The following is a 15316-nucleotide window of genomic DNA, read 5'->3' as shown; positions in this document are numbered from 1 at the left end:
CACAATTCTTCTTTCTGAGTTTAATTATTTTAGATAGCTCATGTAATTGGAATAATATAGCACTTGAATTTTTGTGATTGGCTTATTTTACTTAGCCATTATCTAAGACAGTACTTAGATATCTCTAAGATTCATCTGTGTTGTAGCCTATGACAGGATTCCCCCTTAAAAGCTGAAAAATGTCACAATACTGTGACATTTAAAAATGGGCAGTGTCACAGTATCTGTGACATTATTCACATTTCTTTTTTCTTTTTTCTTTTTTCTTTTTGAGACGGAGTCTTGCTCTGTTGCCTAGGCAGGAGTACAGTGGCTTGATCTCGGCTCACTGCAACCTCCGCCTCCCGGGTTCAAGCGATTCTCCTGCCTCAGCCTCCTGAGTAGCTGGGATTACAGGCACGCACCACCATGCCCGGCTAATTTTTGTATTTTTAGTAGAAACAGGTTTCACCATGTTGGTCAAGCTGATCTCGAACTCCTGACCTCAAGTGATCCACTCGCCTGGGCCTCCCAAAGTGCTGGTATTACAGGTGTGAGCCACCACACCTGGCTATTCGCATTTCTTTATCCATTCATACATTGATGGACATTTAAGGTTGCTCTCACATTTTGCCTGTTGTCAATAATGCTGCAATGAACATGAGTGTGTAAATATCTTTTCAAGATCCTGGTATCAGTTCTTTTGGATATATACCTAAAAGTGGGATTCCTGGATTGTGTGGTAGTTTTATTTTGAAGAACTTCCATACTGGTTTCCATAGCAGCTGTACCGTCTTACATTCCTGCCAACAGTGCATAAGGGTTTCAATTTCTTCACATCCTCGATAACACTTGTTATTTGTTGTTGTTTTGATAGCGGTCATTCTAATTGGTTTAAGGTGATATCTCATTGTGTTTTTGATTTGCATTTTCCTGATGATAAGTGATGTTGAGCATCTTTTCATATGTTTGCTGGCCATTTGTATATAATCTTTGGAGAAATGTCTATTCCTGCTTTGCCCATTTATTTATTTACTTTTAAATTATTTTATTTTTTTGAGATAGGGTCTTGCTCTGTTGCCCAGGCTGGAGTGAAGTGGCATGATCACAGCTGTGCCCATTTTTAAATTAGGCTATTTTTTTGTGATTGAGTTATAGTGGTTCTTTATATTCTGGCTATTAACCTCTTATTCAATATATGGTTTGCAAATATTTTTTCCCATTCTTTGGGTTGCCTTTTTACTCTGTTGATCATCTTTGCTGTGCTGAAGTTTTTAAGTTTAATGTACAGTCATGTGCTACATGATGACATTTTGGTCAGTGATGGACCACATACATGACAGTGGGCCCATAAGATTATAATGGAGCATACTGCATATAGAAACCTGCTGTATGGCATTTCAGATCAAGTTGAGGAAATGATTAATATTCAGTAATAGTGTTGGGACATTTGGTTTTCCATGTGAAAAAAATATATATACCACCTAGGTTTGTGTAAGTACACCCTGATGTTCACACAGCAATAAAATAGCTAACAATGCATTTCTCAGAATGTGTCCCATTGTTAAGTGACACGACTGTAGTATTTTTTTTTTTCAGGCTTAATTCACTTTATTTTTCTTGTATAAAAACCACAACTGGAGCCTGGGTCCTCTGCATGGAGACTTTGGTGTGGGTCTTGACGAGGTGGTTAGTGAATCCCTGACAGGAAGACTTGATGAATGTATTCTCCTTCCAGAGGTCGGGAGTCACATAGCTGTAGGTCTTAGAGATGGCATCTAAGGTGTCCTTGGTGTAGTTACCCAGGGTGGCAGTGCAGCCCCTGGCCGAGGTGTAGTTGTCATCAATACCAGCCATCGTGAGCAGCTTCTTGGGTACAGGCACTGAGACGATGCCAGTGCCCTGGGCGTAGGGATGAGGCGCACCAGCACAGAGCCGCAGTGTCCTGTCACCTTGCAAGGGACGGTGTGGGGCTTGCTGATCTTGTTCCCCCAGTAGCCTCTGCGCACAGGGACAATGGAGAGCTTGGCCAGGATGATGGCCCCGCGGATGACCGTGGCCACCTCCTTGGAGCACTTAACACCCAGACCAACGTGGCCATTGTAGTCCATGATGGCAACAAACATCTTGAACCTGGTGCACTGGCTGGCGTGGGTCTGCTTCTTGCACTGGCATAATTTTCAAAACCTCGTCCTTGAGAGAGGCAGGCCCCCAGGAAAAAGTTAGTGATCTCAGATTCCTTGATGGGCAGGGAGAAGAGGTAGATATCCTCCAGGGACTTGATCTTCATGTGCTTGACCAGGCGGCCCAGCTTGGTGATAGGCATCCACTCCTTATCCTCGGCCTTGCCTCCATGAGTTCCATGACCTCAGCCCCGGCCCCGGCCTCGGATGCCACTGCTGAAACCTCCACGGAAGCCACTACGTTTCCCCTTCCCAGGCTCCACCCTCGCCGGCTGCCACCAGCGTCATCCACCATTTGGTGTTTTCTCAGAGAAGCGTCTGTTTTTGTTGTGCATGTGTGCTTATGGTGTCATAGCCAAGAAATCATCACTTAGTCCAATGTCATGAAGAATCCCTATGTTTTCTTCTGGGAGTTTTATGGTTTTCAGATGTTAACATTTAGGTTTTTAATCCATTTTGTGTTAATTTTTGTGTATTTTTTGCCCATATTTAAAACTTCAGTGAAATAAAATAATTTAACATTATTTGTCAGTATTATTGCCTCTGTTTACCAAGTGGACTTAGAGCCTCTAATTTAACATATATTCATTTTTTTATTTTTGAGATGGAGTTTTGCTTTTGTCACCCAGGCTGGAGTGCAATAGCATGATCTTGGCTCACTGCAACCTCTGCCTCCCAGGTTCAAGCAATTCTCATGCCTCAGCCTCCTGAGTAGCTAGGATTACAGGTGTGTGCCACCACACCCAGCTAATTTTTGTATTTTTAGTAGAAACGGGGTTTCACCATGTTGGCCAGGCTGGTCTCGAACTCCTGATGATCCACCCTCCTCGGCCTCCCAAAGTGCTGGGATTACAGATGTGAGCCACTGTATCCAGTCCATATCTTCATTTTAAGAAATCGTTATCTGGCTGGGCGCGGTGGCTCACGCCTGTAATCCCAGCTCTCAGGGAGGCAGAGGCGGGAGGATAGCTTGAGCCCAGGAGTTCGAGACCTGCCTGGGTAATATAATGAGACCCTGTTCTCCGCAAAAAGGAAAAAAAAAAAAAAAGACCAAAAAAAAAAATCGTTATCTACTATTGGTCCAGCAAAATGTGTGTGCATGAAATAAAGACATGGCTATAGAAGAGTAAATACTATAGTAAGAAGTCTAGGCCGGGCGTGGTGGCTGACGCCTGTAATCCCAACACTTTGGGAGGCCGAGGCAGGTGAGTAACTTTGAGGTCAGAAGTTGAAGACCAGCCCGGCCAACATGGTGAAACGCTGTCTGCATTGAAAACACACAAAAATCAGCTAGATATGGTGGTGGGCACCTGTAATCCCAGCTACTCAGGAGTCTGAGGCAGGAGAATCGCTTGAACCTGGGGAGCGGGGGTTGCAGTGAGCCGAGATCGCCCCACTGCACTCCAGCCTGGGTGACAGAGTGAAACTCCGTCTAAAAAAACAAAACACGAAGAAGAGCATAAATCAGAAGTATTAATAATAGGGACAACTGAAAAGTTTTTGTTTTGTTTTGTTTTGTTTTTTGAGACAGAGTTTCGCTCTTGTTGCGCAGGCTGGAGTGCAGTGGTGTGATCTCGGCTCGCTGCAACCTCCGCCTACTGGGTTCAAGCGATTCTCCTTCCTCTGCCTCCAGAGTAGTGGGGATTACAGGCATGCGCTACCACGCCTGGCTAATTTTTGTATTTTACTAGAGACGGAGTTTCTCCATGTTGGTCAGGCTGGTCTCAAACTCCCGACCTCGGGTGATCCGCCTGCCTCGGCCTCCCGAAGAGCTGGGATTACAGGCGTGAGCCACTACGCCTGGCCAGGTGAAAGGTTTTTAAGCTGAGACACAGATAATCAGATTCGTGCTAGAAAAATTATTTTGGTGTAAGAGATGCATCAATGCTAGGAAGAGTGGAAACAGGAAAGTCAGTTAAGAAGCTTTAAAAAGGCCGGGCGCGGTGGCTCACGCCTGTAATCCCTGCACTTTGGGAGGCCGAGGCGGGCGGATCACAAGGTCAGGAGATCGAGACCATCCTGGCTAACACGGTGAAACCCCGGCTCTACTAAAATACAAAAAATTAGCCGGGCGCGGTGGCGGGCGCCTGTAGTCCCAGCTACTCGGGAGGCTGAGGCAGGAGAATGGCGCGAACCCGGGAGGCGGAGCTTGCAGTGAGCCAAGATGGTGCCACTGCACTCCAGCCTGGGCGACAGAGTGAAGACTCCGCCTCAAAAAAAAAAAAAAAAAAAAAAAAAAAAAAAAAAAGGGCCGGGTGCGGTAGCTCAATCCCAGCACTTTGGGAGGCCAAGGTGAGTGGATTACCTGAGGTCAAGAGTTCAAGACCAGGCTGGCCAACGTGGCGAAACCCTTTCTCTACTAAAAAACACAAAAAAATTGCCGGGCGTAGTGGTGGGTGCCTGTAATCCCAGTGACTCGGGGGACTGAGGCAGGAGAATCGCTTGAACCCAGGAGGCAGAGGTTGCAGTGAGCCAAGATGGCGCCACTGCATTCCAGCCTGGGCAACAGAGAGAGACTCTGTCTCAAAAAAAAAAACAAAAAACAAAAAACGTGTGTGTGTGTATATATATATATATATAGTAGGCAACTTAAACCATGCCAGAGGGAATTGAAAATAGGGACCTACAGGAGAAATAAGAAAGAATGAATACTAGTTGGCCCTACCCTTAATAGGAAGACCTAGGGAGAAGTTGGAATTAACTCAGATTTCCAGCCTGAGTGACTTTGAATGGCTGTGAATGGTGATGTTCTTAACAGGGATTGAGAAGGAACATAGGAATAGAGCAGTGTTACCCTTGGACAGTGAGTTTAAGGTGTTGCCTGTTGGACATCTGTCATGTCTTGTCACTTTTCAATATGGGTCTGGCCCTCAGGCAATAGCAGAGATTTGAATGGAGCTGTAGAGTCACAGATTATCTTTATAGACATGTTACTTGAAGCCATACGCATAGATGAGCTCATTTGGGAGATGAATTTAAATCAAAGAGATCAAAATTTCCTTGTTTCACCTAACTAATCTTCTTAGCCAGTTACTATTATTGTGAGCGTGGCTTTTTCACCTGACCAAGTTCTTCTTGTTCCAGGAATTAAAAGATTAAGAAAACAGGCTCTATTCTTTCTTTCTGATTGATTGATATTTGGTTTCTAAAATAAATTTTCTTCTCTACATTCACAAACCCTTCTATACTTTTGTCACAGTATATACTATACACTTAAGTTTAAACCAGTTTCCATGTATGTTTTGTCTATATTATGTCTGTTATTGAGAAATAGGCATTTTTTAGAAGAATTTGGCATTTTGGAAATAATCAGAAAATTTAAAAATACGTGTACTGCTTTCCCATTCTTCTCCCGACCCCTACGCCTACCCCATCCTCAAATGCTTAGCTAGTGAAATATTAAAATGTTGTAATAGAAATTGGAGTCAAGGTCTACTGGCTGAAGAGACCATCTGTTTTCAAAGGCTGGAAGGAGAGAGAAAAAACCAATCAAGAGTCATTGGTTTGTTGCCTCTATTGTTTTATTTCTGACCTGTGCAAATAGCTTTTGAAGTGGAGACATGCTAGTTCTTGGCAACTAATACTTTCTGGGCATGCATTTTATGAAATCATAGGTATGTATCTGCCTCATTCTTTTAGGCTATGTGTTTCTCTAGTTTAAAAATCATTTGCCAGTGAAGATCTGTCTGTATTCATGCAATCCTTAAATTTGTATTTACCTTACATGCATGTGTTTTAAATGTGTGTATGGAGGCTTTTTTTGGATGCTGTAGATGGGAGAGAGTGCCATCATCTAGTATACTGTTATATGCCACATGAGATAATTGCACAGCCGGTTCTTAATTTTGAGGTTTTTCTTTTCAACAGGTTTTGCACTGATTGCAAAAATAAAGTCCTCCGAGCATACAATATCCTTATTGGTGAACTCGACTGCAGCAAAGAAAAGGGCTACTGTGCTGCACTTTATGAAGGCTTGCGGTGCTGTCCACATGAGCGACACATTCATGTTTGCTGTGAAACAGACTTCATTGCACATCTTTTGGGTCGTGCTGAGCCAGAGTTCGCAGGAGGGTATGAGTATGTAATTTGCTAGAATGGGCTATCTAGCGCTTTGCTTCATTTTATTACTGAAAGTTTATTTTCATCACCTTCTGCCTCAGTACATATGATGTATGTATAAATTAAAGTATGCCCTGTAAAGATTTTGCTTCTCTTTAAAGTATGCATTTCTTAATTGACTGAAAATAGGGAAAAACTGTTCTCTGGTGTTTGGTTCAGTCCTCTGCTAGTTCTTGCTTGAAGGGAGGCAGGCTTTTTTGGCTTTCATTGTTACAGACTATCATTTTCATTTGAAAATGATTAGAAGGGATTTTTCTCCCTCTATCCATGCATTATCGTGTGTAAATTTTATTCACAATAATGGTTTTTGCGTGAGATCTTTGCAGTAGGGGATTAAGAAATGCCTTATTGAATGTAATTCATGAACTGCGTGTATTATATTATCATTACTACATAGAAACCTAAAGTATTATCTCTTTGTTGTAAAAATAAAATCAGATGATGATGTTCATAGAATAAATCAAATTCATTTCCTTTTCTGTTTAGGGTATCAACCCTCATTTGAGTGCCTACTTTCTGCTAGAATACAAAGGCCTTTTTTATCGCCAAAGTTCTGTGAACACTTGTAAAGACTAGCCTGGAGGATTCTTGCCCATGATTGAATCACTTTGGCATTGCCTTTCTCCATTCCCCCTCAAAACAAAAAACCAAATGAAGGAAAAAATGTTTTGCTATAATTGGAAAGAAAAAGGAATTGTTGTGTCTACTGTGAGCTGGACACTTTCATGTGATTGCTTTGTGCCCTAAAACCCATCTCTTTAGAGCCAGTTCCTGAATTACTTTATTTTTAGCAATACGAGGACTAAGTTCTACTTGCATGTGTATTTCTCGTTGGTTGTAGACATGCGTGCTTGTATATCTACATATACACGAGTGTAAATGTATAACTGTCTTGTTACTAGGTAAGCATATTGTATTTAAAACCTGAACTTGCAGCTATGTTATCCATCTTTCACTGTTTCAGTTAAAGATATTGGGAATTAATGTGTGATTATTCCCTTGTATAGGCGAAGAGAAAGGCATGCAAAGACAATAGATATAGCTCAAGAAGAAGTTCTGACCTGCTTGGGAATTCATCTTTATGAAAGACTGCATCGAATCTGGCAAAAACTACGGGCAGAAGAGCAGACGTGGCAGATGCTTTTCTATCTTGGTGTTGATGCTTTACGCAAGAGTTTTGAGGTAAGAACAGTGGGCTGTTCCAGTGTCTAAGATTGCTTAGTCACGTTACTGGACTGAATCTTTTTTTTTTTTTTGAGACGGAGTCTCGCTCTGTCGCCCAGGCTGGAGTGCAGTGGCCGGATCTCAGCTCACTGCAAGCTCCGCCTCCCGGGTTCATGCCATTCTCCTGCCTCAGCCTCCCGAGTAGCTGGGACTACAGGCGCCCGCCACTTCGCCCGGCTCATTTTTTGTATTTTTAGTAGAGACGGGGTTTCACCGTGTTAGCCAGGATGGTCTCGATCTCCTGACCTCGTGATCCGCCCATCTCGGCCTCCCAAAGTGCTGGGATTACAGGCTTGAGCCACTGCGCCCGGCCCCTGGACTGAATCTTAATGTAAGCCACCAGTGCCTCAAAGGACTGTCCATCACTGATAGAGCTTCATGGCTTTGGCTGGATATCATTACATGGTTTTGGGTTGGAGTGGTGGTGGTCTGGGGAACTGGGATTTAGAAGAAGTTGATGGATTTAAAAAAATGTTTTTAATCCTGTTACTTTGCCAGCCTTGGTTTTTAGACTTTCTCAGAGTAGAAAACTGAAGATGTTTAACAAGATGCTGCTATGAAACATAACTAGTGAGGCTGGGTGTGGTGGCTCACGCCTGTAATTCCAGCACTTTGGAAGGACAAGGCAGGCGGATCACCTGAGGTCAGAAGTTTGAGACCAGCCTGACCAGTCATTTCATATGATGAAACCCCATCTCTACTAAAAATACAGAAATTAGCCGGGCGTGGTGGCATGTGCCTGTAATCCCAGCTACTCGGGAGGCTGAGACAGGAGAATTGCTTGAACCTGGGAGGTGGAGATTGCAGTGAGCCAAGATCACGCCATTGCACTCCAGCCTGGGCAACAAGAGTAAAACTCCGTCTCAAAAACAAAAAATGAATAAATAACTAGTGAAAAGTTAAATGCAGCCAAGGATTAAGCAGGAAATGTTAAAACCTTTAGTGAGTTTCGTTTTGCCTATTAATGTCCAATAGTATGAAGTAAATGCTGTGTGAATGCCATGGTATAAGAACTACTTTTTAGAAGCACACTGAAGGTGCTTTGTAATGCAAGTATTGGGTTCAATGCTTGTAAATTGCTAACTTTTTAAAAAATTTATTATCTATAGAGCATACGTTAAGCTGTTAAGTATTTTATATATACTAGAGCACAGTTGTAACCCTTTAAAAACTGGGTCATTGGTCCCTAATGAGAATAGGATGAAAAGTATAAATTCCAGAAGCTCATCCATGAACTTTTAAGTACCCGGTTCTGAGGAGTCTGAGGAGGTTTGTAGTAGTTGGCGAACACATTTCACATTTCTTATTCTTTTCTTTTTCTTTCTTTCTTTTTTTTTTTTTAAGACAGAGTCTCGCTCTGTTGCTGAGTCTGGAGTGCAGTGGTGTAGTGGTGTGATCTCAGCTCACTGCAACCTCTGCCTCCCGGTTTCAAGCTATTCTCCTGCCTCAGCCTCCCAATTAGCTGGGATTATAGGCGTGCACCACCACGCCTGGCTAATTTTTTGTATTTTTAATAGAGACAGTGTTTCACCGAGTTAGCCAGGATGGTCCCTATCTCCTGACCCCGTAATTCACCCACCTCGGCCTCCCAGAGTGCAGGGATTACAGGCATGAGCCACTGTGCCCAGCCTTGTGGCTAATTGTATTTTTAGTAGAGACGGGGCTTTCACCATGTTGGTCAGGCTGGTCTGGAACTTCTGGCCTTGTGATCCACCTGCCTTGGTCTCCCAAAGTGCTGGGTTACAGATGTGAGCCACCGTGCCCGGCTCGTTACTCTTTTTCTCTTTGTATTTTTGTGCCTTCAGAGACTAGATCATCTAATCAGGTTAAATAGTTTTTTCGTTATATGAGGAAATGGTATGTTTACGTTTGCTTTGTTGAAATTCTTAAATTTATGCCAGGTATGGTGGCTCACGCCTGTAATCCTAGCATTTTGGGAGGCCAAGGTGGGCGGATCACTTAAGGCCAGGAGTTCGAGACCAGCCTGGCCATCATGGTGAAATTCTGTCTCTACTAAAAGTATAAAAATCAGCCAGCGTGGTGGCGCACGCCTGTGGTCTTAGCTACTTGGAGGGCTGAGGCAGGAGAATCACTTGAACCTGAGTGGTAGAGGTTGCAGTGAGCCGAGATGGTGCCACAGCACTCCAGTCTGGGTGACAGAGTGAAACTCTTTGTCTTAACAACAACAACAACAAAAAAACAAAAAAATCTGAAATTTAAAACTAGAATCTTGCTGGTTTGGAATAGGAGTGTGTATATAGAAAACACAGGGGCCGGGCATGGTGGCTGACGCCTGTAATCCCAGCACTTTGGGAGGCCGAGGTGGGCAGATCATGAGGTCAGCAGATCAAGACCATCCTGGCTAACACCGTGAAACCCCGTCTGTACAAAAAATCAGCCAGGCACGGTGGCGGGTGCTTGTAATAACAGCTACTCGGGAGGCTGAGGCAGGAGAATGGCGTGAACCTGGGAGGCGGAGCTTGCAGTGAGCCGAGATCACGCCACTGCACTCCAGCCTGGGCGACAGTGCGAGACTCTGTCTCAAAAACAAAAACAAAAAAACCAAACAAAACAAAACAAAAAAACGAAGTTCTGACCAATATTCACCCTCAACCTTATTTTTATAATAGATGACCGTGGAAAAAGTACAGGGTATTAGCAGATTGGAACAACTTTGTGAGGAATTTTCAGAAGAGGAACGAGTAAGAGAACTCAAGCAAGAAAAGAAACGCCAAAAACGGAAGAATAGACGAAAAAATAAGTGTGTGTGTGATATTCCTACTCCCTTACAAACAGCAGATGAAAAGGAAGTAAGCCAAGAGAAGGTAATACTTCTTAATATCAGCTCTTAAGTGTGTATGTATTGCTTTTAGATAGAAGTACAGGCCAAGTGTGGTGGCTCATGCTTGTAATCCCAGCACTTTGGGAGGCCCAGGCTGGAGGATCACTTGAGCCTAGGAGTTCAAGACCAGCCTGGGCAACATAGTGGGATCCCTATCTCTCTCTATTTTTTTTTAAATAATAAAAAAGTACGGTCGTACCTTGGTATCTGTGGGGTTTGATTCCAGGACTTCCTGTAGATACCAAAATCTGCAGATGTGCAAGTTCCTGATGTAAAATGGTATAATATTTGCATATAGTCTATGCATATTGTCCTTATACTTTTATTTCTGAGACAGGGTCTCACTCTGTCACCCAGACTGGAGTGCAGTGGCACAGTCATGGCTCACTGCAGTGTTCATCTCTCAGGCTCATGTCATCTTCCCACCTCAGCTTCCCAAGTAGCTGGAACTACAGGCGCACCCCACCAGGCCCAGCTAATTTTTTGTATTTTTTGTAGAGATGGAGTTTCACCATGTTGTTCAGGCTGGTCTCGAGCCTGTGGGCTCAAGCAATTCTCCCACCTCAGCCTCCCAAAGTGCTAGAATTACAGGCATGAACCACCATGCCTGGCCTCTTGTATTCTTAAATTATCTCTAAATTATAATACCTAATGCAACGTAAAAGCTATGTAGGGCTGGGCATGGTAGCTCACGCCTGTAATCCCAGCTACTTGGGAGGCTGAGGCATGAGAATTTCTTGAACCCAGGAGGCAGAGGTTGCTGTGAGCCGAGATTGTGCGACTGCATTCCAGCCTGGGCGACAGAGTGAGACTTTCTCAAAGTAAATAAATTAAAAGCTGTTTAAATAGTTGTTATACTGTATTGTTTAGGAAATAAGGACAAGAAAAAAGTCTGTACATGTTCAGTACAGATACAGGTTGATTTTTTCCCCCCCCAAATATTTTCAATTCTTGGTTGAATTTATGGATGCAGAACCCACAGATACGGAGGGTTGACTGTATTGCGTTTTGCTAGATTTGGGCATTTTTACTATGCTTTTCCAGTTGTGAGCTCCTGCAGTTTTTATATCAGCTTTTTTCCTACTGTACTCTGTATAAGCCAGAATTTTAATGTCATGTCTTTGTTTTATAAAGACAATGTTTGGTAATTATCTCTTTACCTGACTTTAATGTACTATTAGATCAAAGTCAAAATGTAGAAAGCCACCTCTGTGCATGACCTAGAGCAGTTCTCAACTTTTTGGTCTTAGGATCCCTTTATATTCTTAAAAATTAAAGTACTCAATGAGCTTTTGTTTATGTGGGTTATACTTACCAGTATTTACTGTAGTAGAAATTAAAAGATAAATTTTAAACTCCTTCAAAAATAATGTTGACTAAATATTTTTTCAAAAATATTTTCTAAAATGAGAGTGAGAAGAATGGTATTATATTTTTTTTGCAGACATCTTTAATGTTAGTCTTAAAAGGAATAAGCTAGGTTCTTTTTGTTTTGTTTTGTTTTGTTTTGTTTTGTTTTTGTGAGACAGAGTCTCGCTCTGTTGCCAGGCTGGAGGGCAGTGGCACGATCTCGGCTAACTGCAACCTCCACCTCCCAGGTTCAAGCGATTCTCCTGTTTCAGCCACCCGAGTAGCTGGGACTACAGTTGTGCACCACCATGCCCAGCTAATTTTTGTATTTTTAGTGGAGACGGGATTCACTATGTTGACCAGGATGGCCTCGATCTCTTGACCTCATGATCCGCCCGCCTCAGCCTCCCAAAGTGATGGTATTACAGGCGTGAGCCACTGAGCCCAACCGAATAAGCTAGATTCTTGTATCTGCTTCTGCATTCAGTCTGTTTCCATTTATTGGCTTGGTTGAAGCATATGAAGAAAGTCTAGTCTCACACAGATATATATGGTAGGAAAAGTATTTTATTTTGGAGACAGGGTCTCGCTCTGTCACCCATGCTGGATTGCAGTGGCAGATCTTGGTTCACTGCAACCTCCGCCTCCTGGGTTCAAGCAATTTTCGTGCCTCAGCATCCCAAGTAGCTGGGACTACAGGTGTCTACCACCATGCCCGGCTAATTTTCTTTTGTATTTTTAGTAGAGACGGGGTTTTGCCATGTTGCCCAGGCTGGTCTCAAACTCCTGAGCTTAGGCAGTCTGCCCACTTCTGCCTCCCAAAGTGCTGGGATTACAGGAGTGAGCCACTATGCCTGGCTGGGAGCAGCATTTTAATGTAAAACTTTTCAGATAGTTGTGGATATTCTTCGATACTCCACTTTCACCAGTGGTAGTTTCTAAAAGATTCATTGCAATATGGAATCTGATGCCTTATCAATGACCTTTTTGTACTCTGTTAAAGTAGAATCCATTGGACTATATTGGACTTTGAATAGATCTTTTACTCATGCATTGTTTCGTAACATCGTGCATTGGAATTTATTTCAAAGTTCACTGAGTTATGCAGGTCAGAAAAGTCTAAGTATTAGGAAGCTTCAAGTTCATAGTACTGCTGGTTGCAAGGCCAAAATTCTGATTGTTGTTTCAGTGTTTGAATTTTATCATTGACAACAGTTGTTCATTGTTTCTCTTGAAGTAGCAGACTGACTTCATTCATTTTTGAGAAAATGCCTGCTAAATATCTAAGTCTGAATAACTATAGTTTGTCTCTCAGTTATTCTTTCAAGTGAACTTGATGTTCTAGGAAAAAAGTTCAGCTTGCACCTCAAAAAGTTGCACAAGTACGTTTCCTTGAGACAGCTGCAACAGAAGTGCTTTAAGCATATTTCTCGAAGTTTGTCACATGGACTTTTTTTTTTTTGAGACAGAGTCTCACTCTGTGGTCCACATTGGAATGCAGTGGTGTAATCTTGGCTCACTGTACCCTCTGCTGTCCCGGTTCAAGCAATTCTCTTGCCTCAGCCTCCTGAGTAGCTGGGATTACAGGCACCTGCCACCTTGCCTGGCTAATTTTTGTGTTTTTAGTAGAGACAGGGTTTCACCATCTTGGCTAGGCTGGTCTTGAACTTCTGACCTCAAGTGATCCACCTGCCTCAGCCTCCCATAGTGCTGGGATTACAGGTATGAGCCACTGCACCTGGCCCCACATAGACTATTAAAAATATTTCTGTTGTCAGGGCGTGGAGGCTCATGCCTGTAATCCTAGCACTTTGGGAAGCCATGGCAGAAGGATTGCTTAAGGCCAGGAATTCAAGACTAGCCTGGGCAACATAATGAAACCCTATCTCTACAAATGAATAAAAAAAGTAGGCCTGGTGGTGTACATAACTGAGGCAGGAGGATTGCTTGAGCCCAAGAGTTTGAGACTGCAGTAAGCCATGATTGTACGACTGTACTCTAGCCTAGGTGACAGAGGGAGACCCTATCAAAAAAAAAAAAAAAGGAAAAAGCATATGTATTTGTGGTTGATATTTAATACAATTAATAGTTTTACAGCTTCCTCAAAGACATTCATAAGTGAAATATCTATTTTTGTGAGAGCACTTGACAATTGAAGAATATAGTGATTCGGCTGGGCATGATGGCTCATGCCTGTAATCCCAGCACTTTGGGAGGCCGAGGTGGGTGGATCACCTGAGGTCGGGAGTTCGAGACCAGCCTGACCCACATGGAGAAACCCCATCTCTACTAAAAATGCAAAATTAGCTGGGCTTGGTGGCACATGCCTATAATCCCAGCTACTTGGGAAGGCTGAGGCTGGAGAATCGCTTGAAGCTGGGAGGTGGAGGTTGCAGTGAGCCAAGATCGCGCCATTGCACTCCAGCCTGGGCAACAAGAGCAAAACTCCGTCTCAAAAAAAAAAAAAAAAAGAATACAGTGATTCTAAGTACACCTTGGTTGGCACTGTCTTGATTCATGCTAAGGACGAATATCTTTACCCACCATTACTTTTGTACTGTCAGTGTAAGTGTCGGTATAATGAAAACGCCACATCTTAGTGTTATGATGAAAATAGTTTTGATCTAGGGAATAAAGTATAGCTGTTACGGAGTAAAGCTCTTTACTCTCTCTTAATGTTGATCCTTAAAGGAAACAGACTTCATAGAAAATAGCAGCTGCAAAGCCTGTGGCAGTACTGAAGATGGTAATACTTGTGTAGAAGTAATTGTTACCAATGAAAATACATCATGTACCTGTCCTAGCAGTGGCAATCTTTTGGGGTCCCCTAAAATAAAGAAAGGTGAGTAAATAGTTCCTTTTTAAAATCAACTGTTAACGCTATTCTTTCTTAATGTTAAATGTAAGAGCTTTTAGAGATTCTGTGAGCTGGAATTTTAAAACTGCTTTATAGTCCCAAGAATATCATATAATTTAGTCAGATACTTAATAATTTCCTTTTTCTTTATGTTCTTTGATGTATTTTTTGACAAAAACAAAAAATGGTAAATTCCTAATCGTATTTTCATTATTTAATTTACTTTCTACTTAAAAAAAAATCCTTCATTGGAAATGTTTTACTTTTAATAAGCCGTTAATTATGAGATTTTTCTGTGGTCCCCAATGGGTTCACTCTTTGTCCTAATATACTTATTGGTATGTTAATTGTAACTCTCACTTGATTTATTCTCAGGCTTATCTCCACACTGTAATGGTAGTGATTGTGGATATTCATCTAGCATGGAAGGGAGTGAAACAGGTTCTCGGGAGGGTTCAGATGTTGCCTGCACTGAAGGCATTTGTAATCATGATGAACACGGTAGGTTCACATTAAGTTTCCCAGTTATTTCTACTACATGGCTGAGTTAACGTAACTAAGAAGGATTATTGATTTCTGCAGGTGATGACTCCTGTGTTCATCACTGTGAAGACAAAGAGGATGATGGTGATAGTTGTGTTGAATGTTGGGCAAATTCCGAAGAGAACAACATAAAAGGAAAAAATAAAAAGAAGAAAAAGAAAAGCAAGATATTGAAATGTGATGAACATGTAAGTGTCATAACTTATAATTCTTAAACCT

The 15316-nt window shown here is 42.4% G+C and overlaps 2 protein-coding genes across 6 annotated transcripts in view; one reads left to right on the top strand and one right to left on the bottom strand.

The window, feature by feature from the left end:
- Nucleotides 1-15316, bottom strand: part of CA4 (carbonic anhydrase 4) — a 311698-nt gene that overhangs the window by 158406 nt on the left and 137976 nt on the right. The gene's annotated exons all lie outside the window — the stretch shown is intronic.
- GGNBP2 (gametogenetin binding protein 2) overlaps nt 1-15316 on the top strand; it is a 52642-nt gene that overhangs the window by 33041 nt on the left and 4285 nt on the right. For 3 of the 5 annotated variants that reach the window (XM_050764595.1, XM_050764597.1, XM_050764598.1), the window contains 6 exons: nt 6030-6239; nt 7289-7463; nt 10136-10330; nt 14389-14539; nt 14930-15055; nt 15137-15285. In XM_050764595.1, the coding sequence (XP_050620552.1) occupies nt 6030-6239; nt 7289-7463; nt 10136-10330; nt 14389-14539; nt 14930-15055; nt 15137-15285 (1006 nt within the window). The remainder of the gene's footprint in view (nt 1-6029; nt 6240-7288; nt 7464-10135; nt 10331-14388; nt 14540-14929; nt 15056-15136; nt 15286-15316) is intronic. The other 2 variants (XM_050764599.1, XM_050764596.1) reach the window with 1 other exon arrangement.

This window comes from Macaca thibetana, chromosome 16 (genome assembly GCF_024542745.1).
Source record: "Macaca thibetana thibetana isolate TM-01 chromosome 16, ASM2454274v1, whole genome shotgun sequence".
Classification (NCBI taxonomy): Eukaryota; Metazoa; Chordata; class Mammalia; order Primates; family Cercopithecidae; genus Macaca; species Macaca thibetana.
Note: the sequence above shows the minus strand (reverse complement) of the source record. Positions and strands in the feature narration are given on the sequence as shown.